General features: G+C 41.5%; 2 protein-coding genes across 8 annotated transcripts in view; both read left to right on the forward strand.

Annotated features, from left to right (window-relative positions):
- LOC307045742 (protein MTSS 1-like) overlaps positions 1-7,120 on the forward strand; it is a 52,605-nt gene extending 45,485 nt beyond the window's left edge. For 3 of the 6 annotated variants that reach the window (XM_079691660.1, XM_079691663.1, XM_079691661.1), the window contains 6 exons: positions 738-851; positions 1,187-1,426; positions 1,604-1,816; positions 2,657-2,816; positions 3,191-3,445; positions 3,664-7,120. In XM_079691660.1, coding sequence (XP_079547786.1) covers positions 738-851; positions 1,187-1,426; positions 1,604-1,816; positions 2,657-2,816; positions 3,191-3,445; positions 3,664-4,190 — 1,509 coding nt within the window. In that variant the 3' untranslated portion in view covers positions 4,191-7,120. The remainder of the gene's footprint in view (positions 1-737; positions 852-1,186; positions 1,427-1,603; positions 1,817-2,656; positions 2,817-3,190; positions 3,446-3,663) is intronic. The other 3 variants (XM_079691664.1, XM_079691662.1, XM_079691665.1) reach the window with 3 other exon arrangements.
- Positions 7,121-8,061: 941 nt separating this feature from the next.
- The window catches only part of LOC307046545 (transmembrane protein 65-like), a 50,089-nt gene continuing 38,046 nt past the window's right edge, over positions 8,062-20,104 (forward strand). The window contains exons 1-2 of one of the 2 annotated variants that reach the window (XR_013810147.1): positions 8,062-8,327; positions 8,614-8,957. Coding sequence is in view for 1 of the 2 variants with exons in the window: in XM_079692939.1 (XP_079549065.1) it covers positions 8,639-8,957 (319 nt within the window). In the remaining variant the exon portion in view is untranslated. The remainder of the gene's footprint in view (positions 8,328-8,613; positions 8,958-20,104) is intronic. The other variant, XM_079692939.1, reaches the window with a different exon arrangement.

Consider the following 20,104-nt stretch of genomic DNA (forward strand, 5'->3'; position numbering starts at 1 on the left):
ATTTTGTTAGCACGCCAGCAACCAGAGTTCCCCTCTCCAGAACACATTGGTATAGACAGACTCCAAGTTTTTATGATGCAGGGAAGGTGGTTTGGCAAACCCATATCTGACCCATATACAGAAGAGTCATGGGAATCAGACCTGGGGTTGTAGATACAATAGTGCATGTGTGAAAGAGAACTGTCTCATGGCTGAACTAGGCTAACAAAAGTTCAATAAAGACAAGATAGTGCTTAAACACATAATGTGGATCTCTTCCATTTCCATCCTTTTTTCAATACACACTTTTATGAGGGGTGTTGTTCAATAAAAAAGGTTATTTCCCTACAGATTAAGTGTCTTTGTTAATAAAATAACCAGGGCCGACCCCTTTGATGATACAATGTGTCACATAGGTTAAGTTTGTGAGGATACTTTTGACATCCAAAAGAAGATCGTTGCCTGTGCCTTCCTCTAACAAAGTTCCAACACATGCAGATAGCTCTGGTACGACTCCCAGAGCACTCTCTCTGCAGCCTCCATTGTCACCTGGCTGTTCTCCCCACTAACTGCTGAGAACTGTGGAAAAGTTGCCCATGCTCTCTAACAAACCGCTCCTCTCTGTCTACCTGCTGACATGTCTGTCTTTGCAACTCTTCCCCCTCCGTCTGTCTCAATTCCTCTCTCCCCCTCCTCTTCCCCCTCTCTCCCTCTGGTCTCCCCCTTCTGCCTGCTTGCTGCTGCCCTCGCTGTCCCAGCCTTGTCCCAGCTCCAGGCTCTCTGAGGTCTCAGAGACTGGGCAGCTCCACAGTGACTGCAGCTCCCCCTCTCCTCTAGCTGTTGCTAGTGCACCTCAGCACGATACTGACAAGGTGAACCACACTCATCCACTTCCCCCCTCTCTCTTATAAATGCACCACAACTTCTTCGTACTGAACTCCAAACGTGGGTGTTCACTGCATCGACTTTAGCACAGAAGTCTTTTTCTCCATTCTTTTATTCAGTTCTGCATTTGTTACTATTTCCTTTTACTATCATCCATATGGATTCCTTATTGTTCCCTTAACATAATTGACCCTTTGTGATATTATTTATTTTGTGTTTTGTATTCCATTGTTTTCCATTATTATATTTTTTCCACTTTTTGTGATTGTTCCTTATTTTTGTTTTTGTTATCATCCCTCCTCCCTCCTGCACACACATCCAGTTGTCCAACGGCTTTGACAGCTACAGTCCGGCTCATTCCCCCTACATTCATAGCAACGGGGGGAGTTTGGGCTCAGGGTCAGGCACTGCCTTCTTCCCTCCTTCATCCCCATCCCACACCACCTCCTCCTGCCCCACTCGCTCATGGTCTCGCCCTGCCTCTGCCTTGCTGCCAGACCACCCTCAAAACTGCACGCTGGGCTCCACCATGGTGCCTTCATCACGAGTCCCGAGCTGGAAGGTTGGTTCATCACATCCCATCCTCCTTTGTTAAACAAGTTTGTTCTTTATCAGTTTGATCATTTTTGGTTAAATCTGCAGCTTGGAAAGAAGGGGGAAATGGTTGTAGGTGTTCATCAGAAGCACTTCAGAGTAATGTGAAGTATTAACCTTAACTCTTACGTGCCTTTCTTTACAGGACTGGGCTAAACCGGGCCCTTATGACCAGCCTATGGTCAACACACTGAGGAGGAAGAAGGACAAGGGGACTCCTACTATAGTGGACAGTAATGGTAGTTTGAGTAATAATAGCAGCTTGGCATTGACATCCACCTCAGCACCACCTCTGGCTGCACTACAGACATCTGTATCCATGGAGGAGAAGAACCGAACTGTAGCTGCACAGCTAAAGGTCAGTTTGTCTCAAACTCATACAAACACAGCCTGCCTCATTTAGACCATCACACTTACAGCCAGCCGTTAGTGTGTGTTATTTATAGCACATATTTATTGTGTTATGTGTCTTTTATATTTAGCTTTTTCACTTTTGTCTGTATTATGACTTATGAAGTTTGCTGTTAGCTTAGGTCTACTGTTGGATCTCTGTTCATTGTCGATTCATCAGATTTATATCTTGCGAAGGTCTATATGTTTTCGGACATTCTGTCTTGTTTTTGTGCCTAAAAACAATAATACTATGCTGCAGCACACAACAATAACATAGGTCAGTCCACATTTAATGCCATCTGTAATGCTAAGTTCAGATGACTTCACATTCAACTTCTAGCAGGCCGATGTTTTTGCAGTCATGGGATTTAAACCACATGAATCAGCCTCCCACCTAGGGCTGCTCGATTATGGCAAAAATCATAATCTCGATTATTTGGGCCAATATTTGATATCACGATTATTAAAAACAATTATCCATTTACTTTGAAAACATTGAACAGTATGTTTTTAACAGTTGATTACCCTGAACTTTAAGTATAATTCAACTGAAAAACCAATTACATTGTTTGAAAAAAATGTTTATCGTTTTATTTCGATTATGTTGTTTTCATAATCGTTGCAAGCCAAGATCGTAATTGCGATTAAAATACGATTAATTGAGCAGCCCTACTCCCACCGTTAATGTTCCCATTTAATGACTTTCATGAGCTGTCCCTAATGATTTGAATGACTTAATGTGCCTGGCTGTAGAGAGACTTTGAGACCATACTGAATGTTCTTTTTGATTGGGTGATTGCTCCAGGCTGGTGAACTTGAGGCCCATGAGGAGCTGGCTCTGGCTTTAGCCCGAGGTCTGGAGCTGGACACCCAGAGGTCCAGCAGAGACTCCATCCAGTGCTCCAGCGGCTACAGCACTCAGACCAACACCCCCTGCTGCTCTGAAGACACCATACCTTCACAAGGTAACACATTACATCCAGGATCAGATATTCACCATCTTTTTAAGAACTCTACTAAGACTTCTCTTTTTTTAAGGGTTCCCTCAGATCGTAAAAAGGGCATTTCATTTTCAATCTGGAATAATATGGCCTTAATTGTTATTTGAATATCTCAAATCAATGTTCTTTAAAAAAAGACGTGGGAAGCAGGACTTCATGCATTGTGCATGCTGTTGCATTATACATTCTAAATATATTTAGTAGTATTGTTTCTTTTTAAATAATTTTAATATCGTTATCATTTGAAGCTAAAGTAACCCCTTTTTTGTCCTCTACTATCATAAAACACGGTATGTTGTGGTATCAGCTCATTGTTAACCTCTCTGTGTTCTCTTTAGTTTCAGACTATGACTATTTCTCAATGGCTGGAGACCAGGAGCCTGAGCAGCACTCTGACTTTGACAAGTCCTCCACCATCCCCAGGAACAGTGACATCAGTCAGTCCTACCGCCTCATGTTCCAGAGCAAACGACCCGCCTCCACCGCCGGCCTTCCCAGCACACACACTGCGTACCATGGACAGGGGTCTTACCCACAGGGGCCCTACCCCCCCACACCTATCCACACTGGGGCTTATCCTCCTACACCTACAGGTACACACTGGTGTTGCACATTTTTACGATATCATATTGGTTGATGCTAATATTTCTTATTTAGAACACTCTTTATACATGTTTTATAATAGTAATACTTCATCAGATTAATGTGTTTTTCTTGTCTTGATATCCTTTATTGTGTTTTCTTTATAAATCATTAAGGCAAATTCAAAATGTAATATGTTATTAAGTGAAATTACCATTTGTGTTTGCAGGCCCGAGTTCAGGTCAAGGATTTTATTCTGGATCCAGCTCCCATAATGCCTCTGGCTCCTACTCTACGGACCGTGGTCCAGTTATTGTCACCCCTGGTACGGCCACGATCCGCCGCACCCCCTCTTCAAAACCCTCCTCCCGCCGCTCAGGCTCAGTTACGGGCACAGGCCCCATCCCCATTCGTACGCCCGTCATCCCGGTACAAATCCCTACGGTGCCCGACCTGCCCGGGGCAGTCAATGGGGGCAGGGCCTCAGAGGAGAGGGGAAGGGGAAAAGGAGAGGTAAGCCCAGATTCTCCAACATTTGCGGGAGTGGAGGGCGCTGGCACGCTGCCTGTGATGTCCTGGAGCGGTCAGGCTACCACCAACCCCCCCACTGCACCACTCGCCCAGCTGCTGCAGCAGCAGGGAGGAGGAGAGGAGGAAGAGGAACAGTCAGAGGGCAACATGCTGATGGCCATCCGCAAAGGGGTGAAGCTCAAGAGAACCCTCACTAGCGACCGCTCTGCACCACGCATCGCATGATGACACAAGAAACACGAGCACAGTTAGACTTTAGGAAAAACGTTGCTTATAAAAATGCAATGTGCAGAAAAAGGCTTCTTATGCTACTATGAGAAATGTATCACACCTGTTCTACATGTAGCCTTTCTCATTCTGTAAACCTTCCTCACTGCAGAAGCCATCTATAACGATTAAACATAGAAAAAAACATATGCTATTGTTCAGATTCCCATTTTCTGATTTGGCTTAAGATGCCTCAGAAATTGTGCAAAGCAAGGTTTGTTAAAATACTGGTTTAGACCTGAAATGCATCCCATGCCCACTTGGTGATGAATCCTTGTTAAAGTTCAATAACACCCCAAGCCTTTACGGGTACAAGGTAATATCTAATTTCATACATAGGGCCTGGAATTAAGGTTGTCTCCCTAAGCACTAAAATGTTGTTTTGCAAAACCCACAGCTTTGTGCTGACGACACAAGTACAGAGTAGCATTACACCACAGTACGTTAATAAAGATATATTTTGTATCCAGTATTCTTCCTAAAGCTGAGGGCTTGACAAGGACAATGTGTCTGCCTCTCCTCGGTGTAAAAAGACACTGACTATGTGTAATCTCATTGTTTAAGAGTGTGTTGTACCATTGCGGGACAAATAGGCATTCTAACTGCCTAGTGACTTGGCAGAAGGAGCACAATAATCAAGCAAGTACTTCACAGCATCAAGAGAGCAATAACAGACGCACTAGAAAGCAGTGGTGGCTTTGAAATGCACCATTTGGCACCTCCTGAATTGTATTGACCGCTTACATGGAGGGACGCCCTGATGGCTGCAGGAAGGGGCTGTGTTAAAGCTGTCCACTCACAAAGGATTCAATATGTGAGATGTCCACAGAGCCAACATAGGCAGGGGAAGAACCAATACAGACAACCTCCAAAAGGAAAGGACCTGCGTTGTGTTGCAGACTGAAAATCATCTAAGTCAAAGGTTTAGGAGACGACATCGTGACTAAAGCGTCACATGGTTGATGCCGTGACATTAACAGACTCTATAAGTGACGTCCTGTTTTAGTTGTTTTAGTATTTACATGATTTGTAAATATTTGTGGACTTTTGTCAGTGCTTCTCACTCTCCGTATTTCTTTCTGCTCCTCCACACTGCCACAATCAACACATCTTAAAACCGGATGCTCATTGAACATATGACCATCAAACCCTATTACCTTAAGGATATGATTTCATTTTATTTGTCACTTCTTTTAAAACTATGAAATCATCCTTGAATCTGCAGTATCTACATGCTGAGCTTTGTAGAAGTCCTCAGTGATTTGTGTTTATACAGTATATTAGCAGTTATATTAGCCCCTTCTTTTCGTAGCATTTATTAGCCATAATGCAACTCTACTAAAAAGTATAAATATGCCATGTCAAACTCAAAGTTAAATAAGGAGGACAAATATTTGCTGATGTTCTGAGAGTTATGAGTAGAAAGCTGTTTTCATGGTAATGCCATACTGGTTTTTATTTGTCTGGTTGCTGTTGTATCTAATTCTTTGTTGACTTCTTTGGAAAGCATGTAGCGTGCATGCTTTATTCCTTTTGCTAATAAGGTTTTCATTTTTCATCCAATTCCAATTCTGGTGTTTTCAATTTTTGCAGTAGCATCACAGGTCCAGTACGTACAGATTGTATTACCCTTAAAACTAGGAAATCGCATCCCAATCCATTGTATTGGTTTAGAAATATGTCAATTTAGGTGGTACAATTTAAAATATTTTGTTTTTATGCTGAAAATAAGATGCATTGGAGATATGACTGCAGACTATAGGCTGACTAGTATCACTCAGGATCGCTGAGCCTGTATTTTCATTTTCATTTCAGTTCAATCACTGTGAGACCATGGCTTCTACAAGATGTATAGATGTTATTTAGCTCTACAGGTTATTCCAAGAACTCACACATTTTTTATTTATTTTTCTTCTTCTCGGTCTTTAAATCTCTTTTTTTCTCAACCTATTTTTATACATATATAAAATATCAGAGTAGTAGAGTTGTTTCCTCTATCTGTGCATGTACTATCTGATGTGTTGTTTCATCAGCAAAATGTTCTCCATACCGTCCTGCAACGATTCATTTAAGTCCCATATTTCAGTCGCATATGCATAGTTGCACGTCATTTTAATGATAACATATGGTTTGAAAGTGAACAGTTTTGGTTTGATAATGGAGAGGCCTGCATCAGTGTTATGGTTTCACATGTTGGGAACGGACATGTTTGCATGATGCAGAGCTGAGTCCAGTTAAGCATCAGTTTGTTCAAGATGGGCATATCCTTCACAGCAATTGTGCAGTCATCATTTTATGTATACATTTAAAAAAGAAATGCATTATTTTAGAGCGAAGAAGCTGAACTCTGGCTTAATCTGACCTGACATCTTGCCATGAACTTCAGTTTTTTTCTATATTTTAAGAAGCTATCTAATGTAACAGCATTTTACAAAAGGAGACATGAGAGCAAAAGAAGGGATGACAAAAGAAAGATATCTTAATTAAACCCAAAGCAGGGGGATGCACCACCACTTGGTTAACATAACACTCAGTTCTTTATATTGTTGATGATGTTTATATTTTTGTTGTTTTGTTGGCCGTCCAGCTGTCTAAAAAGTATGTTATCGACTTGTAATTTCCATATTTAAATTACTAGCATAAATATATATATATTATATCAGAGTTGCCACATGCCAGTATATCCTATGAATAAGATGTTTAGAGTTTGTGAGGGTTTGAATAAACTGTTCACCCCCCCAGTAAACCCCCCCCCCCAGGAGAGTTGACCTCTCGGTATGTCCCTGTACAGTTCAACAGGCTAAGATACAGTTTTTTTCCAGAAGTAAAAGGTTGTTATTTGTTGTGTAATGACAGCTTTAGCAATAAAATAAAACATATACATGTTGCTTTGGCTCACTGACTTCTTGAATGTCTACGTTCTCTGTGAGTTTCAAGAGAATAAGACATCAGATCAGACAACTAACCTACGACTTTGTTTTTTTACAGGCCTAAAACATCTTCGACCATTTTGTTGGATGAACTTTTTGACTTAAACTTCAAGCTTTGCAATTGTTTTTGAAAGCAGGAAATTAATTTAAATTCTTTTTTTGCAGATTGAACCCTCATGTGGCAAAAGAACAATGACATTTGTGCTTATTTAATTGATTGTAAATTCAAACTGTAAACTGGGACAGTGTGTGGCAGATATTATCACAAAAAATCTTAGCCTTTTCTACACCAGGGGGCGTTCTTGTATGCCTCCTTTTAGCAGCCAAACCTTGTTTATGGTTCTACTTGGACAATGCATCACTCCCCATCCTCAGAGGCCTGAAAACACTGGTCCAATCAATTGAAGTACAGTCAAAACCATAAATTACCCCCTCACACCGAAGGGCATGAATAAACGCCCTAGCTATTGAATTGTGAGTTATATGGTATTTTTGTTCTTCAAGTACAGTACAGGCTCCATGATTCATAACTTCCACATGGTGTCATATTTTCCTGGGGTGTGGTGGATTGTTGATGGAATAGCTCAAATAACCCGCGTGCATAATAGCAGAGAAGAGCACACACCCAACAGATAAGCCGTCATTTACAAAACCTGTAAGATATTAACAGCCTGTCTGTGACACTCAGTAGGCTATACTGTAAAGCTATAACTTTTCAACCTCGGTTTATATCCCTTACATTTAATTTCACTTTTTAAGTATGCAGGATCAAATTCGTTTTATATTTCATTATAGCAGACGTGGCTTGTTGTCGTACTAAACATGAAAGCATCTTACGGTTTTATACTGAACGTACGTCCGGCGGGGCCGTCAGAGTTACGCACGGTGGAAAGCAGCGCAGCCATTGGAAAATATTTTCGGGCTGATGACGTTTCCTCCCATCGCCTCCTATCATCCTGTCAGCCAGAGGTTACAGCAGCCGGGAAAACGCTCGCAAATATGTGATATTTCCTCAAACACTGCTGCTAGTTTAGTGTTTCAGGTATATTTTTTGTTCGGGTATCTACAAAACTTCACCACTGGTAAAAAGGAAACGTATTCTCCGGAGCAGCTTCAAGGTTTCTTGTGGAGGTTGTTGGACGGGACAGCGGGACCATCGACTGAGGTGCGTCCGAACAGACAAGTTGAACCTTTTCCTATTTTATATTTCTCAGAGGGCCCGTAAAATAGCTTTGACTTGGTATTTTCTTATTATGTAATTGTTGTTGCCAGCACCGTGTTTCTCTCTAACAAATCAAGCGGTTACACTACGGGGATACAGGGTGCTATCACGCGATGGAAGCAATGGTTATTTCAAATTTCAGCGACATTATTTCATTATTGTCATGTCATCTTGTATTATGGGTAAGTGCAGACTCATGTTCTATTGTCCTCCACTCTTCTCCATCTAGGTCTCCGGAGCATTACTCTACCCCCATGCCCGCCGCGATGCTGCCCTGCCTGCGTTCTGTCCTGCGGCCCGCCCTCTCTCTGAGAGCCGGGTCTGTGTTGGCCACAGCCGGACTCAGCAGCCACCAAACCCCCGCTATAGCGTCCTGTGCACGGAGCACCTCAGAGCCTGCTCTCTCCATGCTGGGGCAGCGGAGGCACCTGGGTACACACCCGCTGAGGGAGAACTTGGACCCTCTCGACTCTCCCCGGGGAGCCAAGGAGTTTATTTACACTCTCCATCCCACCGAGAGGAGCTGTCTGCTCCGAGAGCTGCACAAGTTCGAGTCCATAGCCATCGCTCAAGGTAAGGGAGGTGCTACAGTACTACAGCATGCATATTAACAGTAGATGGCGTACTGCAGGGACGGTAATGGAAATGCAGTTCAGCTATACAAATTATCTTTAATATTATATACAACATAGCAAATCATGTTATATTCTTATCAGAAAATGCTTAATGAATACATTTATAATTGATGATAATGTGTGTTGTGTCATACAGTTACTCATCCCCAACTGCAGGTCACTTCTATTCACCACTGCATATAACATGCAATGACAAGCAGTTAACTGGGGTTTGATTTTTGGATTGGAATCACAATTCACACAAGCTACAGCATCAGGAACAGGCTGTCATAAAATGAAGTAACTTGTAGCGTGGTTTAGAGAGTATAATGCTGCTAACATCACGTCTTTGATTTGTAATTTTCTTAGGGTTAATAGAAGTGTAAAAAAGTTGTATGTTGCAATTCCAAGTCGGGTACAAGGATAGTATTTAATAGATTTTCTTTGTTTCATAAATCATGTCATACTTTCGTGTAGCCAGTCCCTGTGACAGTATTCAGACGACCCTGACCTCTGACCTCCCCTGAGAGTAGAGAGGATCAATATAGTGTCACCATTACTCTCATTTACATATCTATTCCACAAGCGTCACCAAGCATGACAGTGGGGATCACTCATACGCTTAAATACAGGAGCAGGTTATTTGCAAAAGTAAGGCATTACCTGAGTTTCTTGACATAGAAGGACATCGTGAGATTAAAGGAAGAGCAAGGAGGATGTCCATCTAAGCAAAAAAAAGGAGTATATGCGGCGATCAATTCATGGATAGCAATAACAATAAAAGAAGGTAAATGACATGAGTGGTCAAGGTTCTCTCTGACAAATCTCTTTTAAATCTTTAGCCTTCATCATTTTTGTCTAATGGCTTTGTTTTGTACATAAGTAAATGTTGGGGAAAAAAATCTATGTTTCTTCCACTGTTTCAGCATTGCCCTAGAATTGTGGTTTATGTATGAAGCATTGTGGCTTTTTTCCTGCAGGGTGATGTGGTTCTGAAAAAGGTTTTAGTCCAATGTCTCATGATGGACATATGATTCCCTGTCTTGTGGGATACCTTGTGACTTCAAATATCTCTGGCCTTAGAGAAGTTGAAGTTAGACTAATCGATTAAGTCTGTAAATTCCTCCACATCAACAATTTGAAGCTAATGCTCTTATTTGATGTGCACTCTCTCCGACACCAGGCTCCTTTAAGCCATATAGCATCAGACTGCTGAAGGTTGAGCGTACATGCATCAGTTAATATGAATAGTGTTGTTTGTGCTGTGTCTTCTCAGGGTACAGTATGTGAGGCTCTAAATATCAATTAGCAACAACATGTGCAAATTACAGCCCAGACTGACATTATGAACATAAGCAACCCTTTGACATTGGCTTAAACGTTTAGTTAAGTACTAGTTAAGATTTTAGTTGTTCTGCATTTGTACTTTTTACATTGCCATAGTAGCTTTTATGGAGGAAAAAGACAAAACAAATGTTGCATCATAATTAACTCTCAATGCAAAAGGGCTTCCAAACAAGTTTAACTCGGGAAGGTAAGCATGTCAGTGGTTGTATTGATTATTTAGTGGATCGACTGGGTCAAAGTAGTCCATCACTTCTCTCTTGAACACAAGAATGCTTTCATTTTAGCCTTGATAATAATGGTGGTGTTTTTTTAGCGGTTATTACAGAGATGGTAGAGCAGATGATGGAAATGATTGTTAGCTTGGCATTGTCAGTAATATTGCGAACAGGAAAAAGACTACAAGAACATGAGATGTTGTAATGATCATTGCCCTTCTCGACAATATTGTTTTTCCTCATTTCAGATATTAAATCACCTTTTTTAGAAGGGGGAAAAAAAAAATACCGTAACCCTATTTATCTATCAGCTGTTATGAAATACCTTCCTCATTCCCACTCTGTTTCCTGACTCTGGGGAATTGCCACAGAAAATTGGAGAAGCTGACCTATCATTACAAGGCGTTTCAATGAGATTCTCCATGCTCGGAGCTCCTAATAATACATTATTATTTTCCTGTCCGATGTGGATGATTGCATCCGGACCACATGCTCCGAGAGAGTAATATCAACACTGAACTGAGTGGTAAATCCTTGATGATCCTCATGGTGGTGGGTTTAATATCACACAAAGAGACACAAAGTATCGCTCTGATTTTGGACCAATGTAACATGTTCAAATTGCACCAAAGGACATTCAAATCTTACCAGCAAAAATGTTACATCATATAAGTGTGGCATGAAAATAGAGGGATGTTATTACATCTTGAGCCAGATTTAGAGTCCCGACTGTTTCCTGTGAAATGCACCTGATCAAATCAATTGAAATTTCTTGGTTTATCAAAAGAGAACATTTTTTAGGATTAAAACCACTCAAAATTCTCAAACAATTAAGATCATAATAACATGACTGTAGGCAGAGGACAGGTTCTTTCCTCTTCTCTCACCTGCGGGCCCTGCCTCTGCCATCCTCACTTTCATGTTATTAATACCCTCAGGGATCGTCTTACCTGTGCTGTATCAGGGCTGCAGTTTAGCTGAATCAGTGATGCTGATCTCACTCTCTCGCTGGCCTGACTTTATATACCTGAGGGTTATAAGCAGGTTTTCTGAATGGGGAGGAAGCTGGCTGTGTTCTTGTGGTTGAAGCTCACCAGCATATCTTTGTGTTGGGCTGCTTATCTACACTTCCTGTGATTCAGGTCTTCTGAATCTATTGCGGAGTAGTTCATCTGTCCTTTTTTGCTATAGTTTTGGTCTCCACAAAATCCTGTGGGGAATAGCTGCTTCTTTAATTGCTAAATGCTCCACCCTGTTCACCGCCAGGTTCTAACTTTGTTTTTCTGCTGTTTGGTCCAAAGTTTGTATGCTTATTGCTGCAGCTAGAAACTAGTTGTTCACTCAAAAATCGAATTAATGAGTTGAACTTTGCTAAAACAATCTGTAGACCCGAGAAGGAGAACTTCAGTGTCTTTAGTAACATTATTCTGCTAGTCCAAACAAACAACCCCTTTCACGTCTCTTCCATTGGTTAAAGCATACTGTGCTGCAAAGGGAGTATTGGTGCATTAGGGAAGGCTTAGTTATTATGATCTGTTTTCATATTTAACAACTTAACTCATAATTCTTTAGAAGTGGTGGTACACAGTCTGGGGTCAAATTTACTTTGTGTCTTTTGTTTTAATGACAAACAGCTATTTCTCGTTAGGTCTTCATTCATTTTTCTTCATGAAAAGTCGTTAAATTGTATCAGAGAAATGTGGAACATACAAAAGTACATTTAACTTGCTGGATGGGATCGAGGCTTCATTTAGGAGGGTCAAAATATTGTTAGAGATTCCTCGTTCTCCCCATTATTTGAAGAGAGTATTAGAGTTACGGCCCGTCTACTCTACAGGCATCGAAAAATGCTTTCAACGCTTCGCCCATTCACTTGAATGGGGTGACGTAGAAGATTTTTAATCTTCGCCGAACTGCATTGTGGGGAGCATGGCATGGCTTTGCAAGCATCACGAGCATCTATCGGCATCAAAAGTTGAACAATGTTCAACTTTTGAGGCTCGATGCTTGGCATCAGCCAATCAAATCCCGTTTATGCAAATCCCGCCAGTGCAAGCGCAGCTTATCAAACCGCGTGCAAACTGGGAGAGCCAGACCGCAGTTCATTTCCTCATATTCCAAACGAGATATTACGGTAGCAAATCACCCGGTTCTTTACGACCAGAACTATTTACCGGGATACAAACCGGAGGAACCAGGCATGGAGGGAGGTGGCAGAGACAGTGGGTGAAACTGGTAGGTTTTTCGCCTGTTTGGAGAGTTTATATCCAGTTTACTTCGTTTTAACATTGCTATTGCTTTGTATGTCGGGGGCGGGAGATTCATGTGATTGGTTGTTGGTCGCGTTGCTCGCAAAAAATCGCCAAGCTTCAGATACGCCCAGCTTCAAGATTTTTTGATGCCTGTAGTGTAGACGGGCCGTTAGAAGACAGAGTTGAGCTAGGGTGAAGGAAGAGGTATTGAGACGAGGAAAGTAAACAGATGGAACAGAAAAGATTGAGGAGAGAGGTTACGAATACCAAGATGGGTGCAAAGTGACTCCATCATGTTTAATGATCCTAGGACAATTTGCTTTTTTGACTCATGCCAGAAATAACAAAAAATGATCTTGTGATACCTCCCAATGTTCATATCTGAACATTGGGAGTTGTTTCAAAGATAATTAATTAAATTACGTCTCAAGACAGTTCTTAATAATAATAATAATAATAATAATAATAAGACTAACCCCTTAGAGCAGAGTAAAGTGTGGATCTTGATGATTGATCGTCATGAACAAGGTCTCAGTAATTACATTGTCAGAGACCATTTAGTGATACTACTACACAGCTCCTGGCACTGAAAATAAATATTGGGCTGCGGCAAAAAGATAAATGTTTGTGTTATTTCCTACCCATGTTTTGCAATTAAGCATGGTCACAACGTAAAATGGGACTGGGATTATATTATGATGAACTATCAGTTGGAATGGTATGATTTACTGAAAGACAAATGCTGCATCACGTAATCTGACAACCTTGTTAGATTTGAATCAGTTGATTCCATACTATCTTAACATTTTGATCTATTCCCTTTTTATTGGAGAAATATCACAATCACAGGAAACAGGAGTCATCCTTACATTCTAATAGAATTGTCAAAAGTGTAGAGAATTGAAGCAATGACTTATAGGAGCAGGAGAGGAGAGCAGCAGCAGATAAAGGAAGCAGCCGGAGTTCCTTGTGTTCCATCTGGCCCTCTGTGATCCTCAGATACCGAGTGACTCAGCGACATCAAGCACACTTCCATGCTTTCCCACAGACCTGCTGGTGAAGTAGAAAACGTGAGAGGAATTGAGATGGAAGCTATTTCCCTTCATGGCCCAGAGGATGGAGACGTAATGTACAGGGAAAGCTAAATAGAGATGCAAAAGAGGAAAACAAAGCAAGTAAAGGAGGGCATCTGGATCAACTTTATGACTTTCACTTCAGTGACCCTTAAAGGACCCCTATTATACTGTTTTTCATCAATATATTATAGTTCTCAGATATATACAAAACATGTCTCTGAAGTGTTTGGCTCGAAATACCAAACAGATCATTGTAGCATCCTGTTACGCCCCACAAAAATGGCCCTATGGAGCTAACAAAATTCCACCACTGACCCAAATATAACAAGAAAGACACCTTTTAAAATCATCGAATCCATAGGATTTATTATAGACAACACATCAAATGTTTCTCCTAGGATGAGAAGCAGAGACACAGCAGTCCCCACCCCAGAGGCTTCTCTCTTCTGCTGCTGCACTGGAGCTTTTAAGCACTTCCTTCTCCAGGCGCACCTCGTCTGAACCTCGTTACAGCAATGCAGCACACCTGGGTAGAGGAACCAACGGGAAAAAGAAACAGGGAATACATACAGCCGTAACACCTCCACCCTTAAAACAATGAATAAATAGAAAACTAACATCATACTATTCTATTCATTGAAACAAATGTGGAATTTCAGTGATTTTTATCAAGGCTGTATGCAAGGCAGCTAATACTCTTAAGCACACCAGACTTAATATATCAATATGAATGCATTAGAATCAGACAACAGTTTAAGGACTGCTGAAAAAAGGTGTCAACCTGGGTCAAATGTGGAACAACAAGATATATTCAAACACTTAAGACAGGGCCAACTAAGATGCTGCCACACAGAATGAGCAGCAACCACACAAGTAGCCAAAAAAAATGGCTACCACCATGAGGTGACAAACAAACTACGAAGCCAATTTAAGTTACTGCGTTTACCAACACACAAACCGTAACAGACATGTCCAACACAATGTGGAGTGCAACAGCCACAAACCTAAAGGATCACCACAAGTAGACCAACTACAAAGTTGCTGCCATTCACTAATAGCAACACGATGATCCAACACGAGTGAACTGCCACTACCACAACACAAAAATGGACACCATGTGATCTTACAACCACATGCACAAGTTACTGTAATGTAGGGTGACCAAACGTCCTCTTTTGCCCGGACATGTCCTCTTTTCACGCCCTGTCCGGGTCGTCCGGGGGGGGTTTATAAATTCATGAAAATGTCAGGGTTTCGCGGACCGTTTGCATGTACTTAAATTGACTGGCGAATTGCACAGAATACTACGGTACTCTGTTGCGTGTGTGACGTAATCCCTGAGTCTGAAGCTTTGTGGGCGGCTCTACAACTACGCTGACACACAAACAGAGGAAGGGGACAGAGCGGACCACCGCTCACATTCACAATGCCAAAGCGCAAATGTACTTTTACAGATTAATTGCAGAAGAAATTCCAAATGTACCGGCCCGGTCGGAACAAATGGGAGGCGGTGTGCACCGTGTGCAAAGCTTGCACATACGTGTGTGTGTCCAATAAAGGTGCAGGCGATCTTAAAGCGCACATGGACATAGACAAACATAGGAAAGCTGTGCAAGGTGAGAGTTTGTCGGCAAAGTTGACAGACTTCTTTGTTAGACCAGGCAAAACAGATGATGCTGTAAATGCAGCGGAGGGTGCGTTTGCATTTCACACTGTGAAACATCACAACAGCTACAGATCTATGGATTGCACAAGTGCCTTGCTAAAAAAAAGCATTTCCAGACTCTGACACTGCCAAAAAATTCAGTAGTGCGCGCACTAAAACCGAAGCCATTGTCAATGGTGTTATAGCGCCCCACTCGATTGATGTCGCACATGAAGCATTCAAAGAAATCCAGTACTGTGGTGTTTCTACAGACGGGAGTAACCACGGAGCAGTGCAAATATTCCCAATCATAATCCAGTACTTTGACTGGAAGAGGGGTGGCATGCAAACAAAATTAATCGAGTTTAAAGACACACCAAATGAGACAGCAGAAACCATTGCACAATATCTCATTGAAACATTGGCAAAAAACAATTTGTCTGAAAAATGCATTGCATTTACTGGCGACAATTGCAACACAAACTTTGGAGGAATCCGACGTAATGAAGGGGGAAAGAATGTGTTTGCAAATTTGAAGAGGTTGTTGCAGAAGAACACTCTGATTGGTGTGGGTTGCCCAGCACACATATTGAATAATCGTGTTCATCATGGGGCAGACACAATAGATATTGACCTTGAGAATATCATGTTCAAAATCTACCAGTACTTCCACATTTACACTGTGCGCACTGAGAGCCTGAAGGAGTACTGTGATTTTGTTGACATTGAATACAGAAGGATGCTTTCTCACAGCAGGACAAGGTGGCTGTCATTGTTCCCAGGCATTGAGAGGATGATACAGATGTTTCCAGCCTTAAAGGCATTCTTTCTGTCTCAGCAAAAACCACCCACAGTGATCAAGAAGTTTTTTGTAAACGAATTCAGTGAGATCTACCTCTGGCACATGCACTCACTCATGTCTGCGTTCCACACCCACATTCAAGACATGGAAAAGGAGAAGAACTCCATTATGGAGGTAAAGAAAATAATGAACAGCATCCACACCATTCTTCTTGAACGCAAGAGCAACAACTTCATGTCCCTTAAAGTTAAGGGACTACTAGCACAAAAGCGTAGTGATGGACTTGGTAAGGAATATGACCAGTTCTGTGCTGATGTGCAAGGCCTGTACAGTACATGTCTGGAGTATCTGGAGAAGTGGATGACTCCCATGGAAGAGTTCTCCACATTCACGTGGATGGATCTGAGTGAGCCACCAGAGTGGAATGATGTGGAGGCCTGCATCAAGTGCCTAGGAGAGAAGGGGGTGGTAATTGATGATGTCAAGTGTTTTGACCAGGTCACCAATCTGAAGAGATTCACAGAAAGGTGCAACCGTGATGAGGAGTTCAGTGGCCTGCAGGTGCACCAGAAGTGGACCAAATATTTTGAGAAGGTCAAAAGCATTGCATGTTACTCAGAACTACTGAAGATTGCACAGTTTGTCTTTGCACTTTCCTCTCACAATGCAAATGTTGAGAGGGTTTTCTCACTGATGCAGAGCCAGTGGACCAAGGAGAGGAACCAGCTGTCTGTTGAGTCACTGAAGGGGATTCTATTTGTGCAATACAATTTGAAAGACATGTCTTGCAAAGACTTTCATGCTTATTTGTTGAGCAACCGAAACCTGCTGGGAAAGATCAGCTCCACAGCTAAATATCGATGGGCAGACAAGGAGGATGAAGAAGAAAAGCAGGATGAAGAAGATTGAAGTATGCAGCTATGCAGAGAGAGAAAGCTATGTAGCTGTGGGAGAGAAACTTTAAACTTTTCATTTTAAATTGGGAACCTAGAAAACAGTTTGAAGCTAGAAATATGTGAAAAGTTGTCGTTTCACTGTGGTTGTTTACAATGACAGGGCCTGGAATTGTGTTTACAAACATTTAAAGTAGGCTTATATTTGGTTCATGGTGCCTCAAAATGTGTTTGGTTTGATTTAGGTAATCAAATGTTATGTTAGGTTATGTTCACTAATGGCAATTATGCAAATGTAAAATCCAAAACTGCATAGTGCACTTTTAAAATAATTACATTAGTATCTTTGTGAGGTTACTGTTTTATTGTTTACATTGACAAGATACAAAGAGATTATTTGTTAAAGCTGGATTTTCTATTTTCTACGATTTCATATATTTTGTTATTTATTTTTGTCCAGTAAGACTTGAAAAGAGAGCTATTATTTTGTTACAGGTTGATGTTTAAGTTATTCTTGTGCATTTGAGATTTGTCAGAGATAATTCTAGGTATAATAAAGCATGTTGATTGTTGAGTAACCTTGGTTTGGTGTGTCTTTGGTTATAGAGAGATATTATTGTGTTATATACAGTAAAATAATATAAATAATAATTGTATATCCATACAGAGGAGGCATACTTTAAAACAATAAGGCATCTTTGAGTAAACGTTGAGTATCATTAAGTATCTCGAGGCTGGGGGCAGCATGTCCTCTTTTTTGGAAATCAAAATATGGTCACCCTACTGTAATGGATGCAGGAAACCAGCAACAAGCTCACTTGACGAACCGGTATGAGCACACTAACTACTGAACAAGCTCACTTGACGAACCGGTATGAGCACACTAACTACTGAACAAGCTCACTTGACGAACCGGTATGAGCACACTAACTACTGAACAAACTCACTTGACGAACCGGTATGAGCACACTCAGAGTGGCCAAACAAAAAGTAGAGTTAACATTTGCTGTGCAAAAACTGGGAAAACAAGCAATAGTGAGGCACCCCAACCCTGAGCTGTTGATGGAGATGACTAACTAACCTAGCTAGTCTTCAGTGGCTTGCCGAGCTCGAGGCGACTTTAAACGCTGAACTCAGTGCATCACCGAAGACCATAGATATAGCCTAAAGCAATACACTGAAGCGTACCCCCACTCAGGATTACCACCAAAAATAAGAAAGCAAAACAAAAAAGTGGCAAGATTTTCAAACCTAGCCGGTGACTAACTAGTCAGGATGCTCAACACTGAAATTGCAAGCTGGTGAAACAATGAAATGCCCAACCAAACAAACAGCAACAACCACACATTAACTCAAACAAACTCTCTCCACAAAGCAAACGGCCACTAGATACAGACGAATGCTAATAAATTGACCTCACCTCATGGACATTCGATCCCGGGCGAGCCCCCATTTGTTACGCCCCACAAAAATGGCCATATGGAGCTAACAAAATTCCACCACTGACCCAAATATAACACGAAAGACACCTTTTTAAATAATTGAATCCATAGGATTTATTATAGACAACACATCAAATCTTCTCCTAGGATGAGAAGCAGAGACACAGCAGTCCCCACCCCAGAGGCTTCTCCCTTCTGCTGCTGCACTGGAGCTTTTAAGCACTTCCTTCTCCAGGTGCACCTCGTCTGAACCTCGTTACAGCGATGCAGGACACCTGGGTAGAGGAACCAACGGGAAAAAGAAACAGGGAATACATACAGCCGTAACACATCCCATAAACCCCTCTGTTTCAGTCCTGTTTCAAAAGTGCTGATTCTGTGTATGTAGCTTTAAATGCAAATTAGCTGCTGCTGGCCACGCCCCTCTGCGAGATGTTTGTTTAAAAAAACATAATGGTACTCTAGGAGGAGACTCAGCTGATAAGCTGGGTGGGAGTTACCTTGGTTGGTGATTGGTTTATGGTTGCACAACCCAAAAAAACATTGTGACATCACAAAGGGGCCAAAATCTGATCAGCTCATTTTCAGACAGATTGTTATATACAGTAAATGGATCAGGACGAAAAGAGAGGGAACATTTTTTCCTGAAACTTTCAGAATCTCTTAACACAGAGACGACACATATTTATGTATAAAAGACATACAAAGAAGTGGAATTTGCATAATAGGTGACCTTTATGATTGTACTACAAAGTGGGCATATCAGGGGCATTAACAAACATGCTCTTTCTTTCATTTTCTTTTACGACCTGTCATTTATTTCTCCGAACGTTTGAAACCCTTTATGTTTCAAAGCTTCAATCCTGTTTCCTCGTGTTTGTCTGTTCCGAAAAGGATGGCGCATATTTGCTATGCTGAGTGTGTTGCTCTAATAGGGCCTGCTGATATCGTATTCCACCTCTGATGTTGAAAGGGGAAACCATATCCGGTCTGTCCGCCTTTCAGATATAGCCTCATTGCCTAAACTGACAAAGGAGACCACCTTTTTATTCCTCCATCCCGCCACAGGTCTCATAGTCATGCTAATTCACACACACTGCTGCATAATGGTAGTCCATGGTGACATTTAACCTGCCGTGACCCATGCTGCTCAATCACAATTCTCTTCAGGCTGGTATGAAAAAAAAGGACTGGCATTGTTGAGAATTTGCAAGTCAATGATGCTTCCCATTATGCTGTTAATTACCTTTACTAAATAGCAACAGTGATTATCGCTGAGTTAGGCTACTTGGATTAATAACCTGCCAGACACTCAGCTTGGTTTCTGTCCGCTGGACATTGCTGTGATTGGTAATTTATTAACAGAAAACACAACATTCATCACACAGACTGTAATAACAAACAGTGTGTATTTATTGAGAGTAGTTTGCTGCC

The sequence above is a fragment of the Notothenia rossii genome (assembly GCF_949606895.1).
Source record: "Notothenia rossii genome assembly, chromosome: 7".
NCBI classification, from domain to species: domain Eukaryota; kingdom Metazoa; phylum Chordata; class Actinopteri; order Perciformes; family Nototheniidae; genus Notothenia; species Notothenia rossii.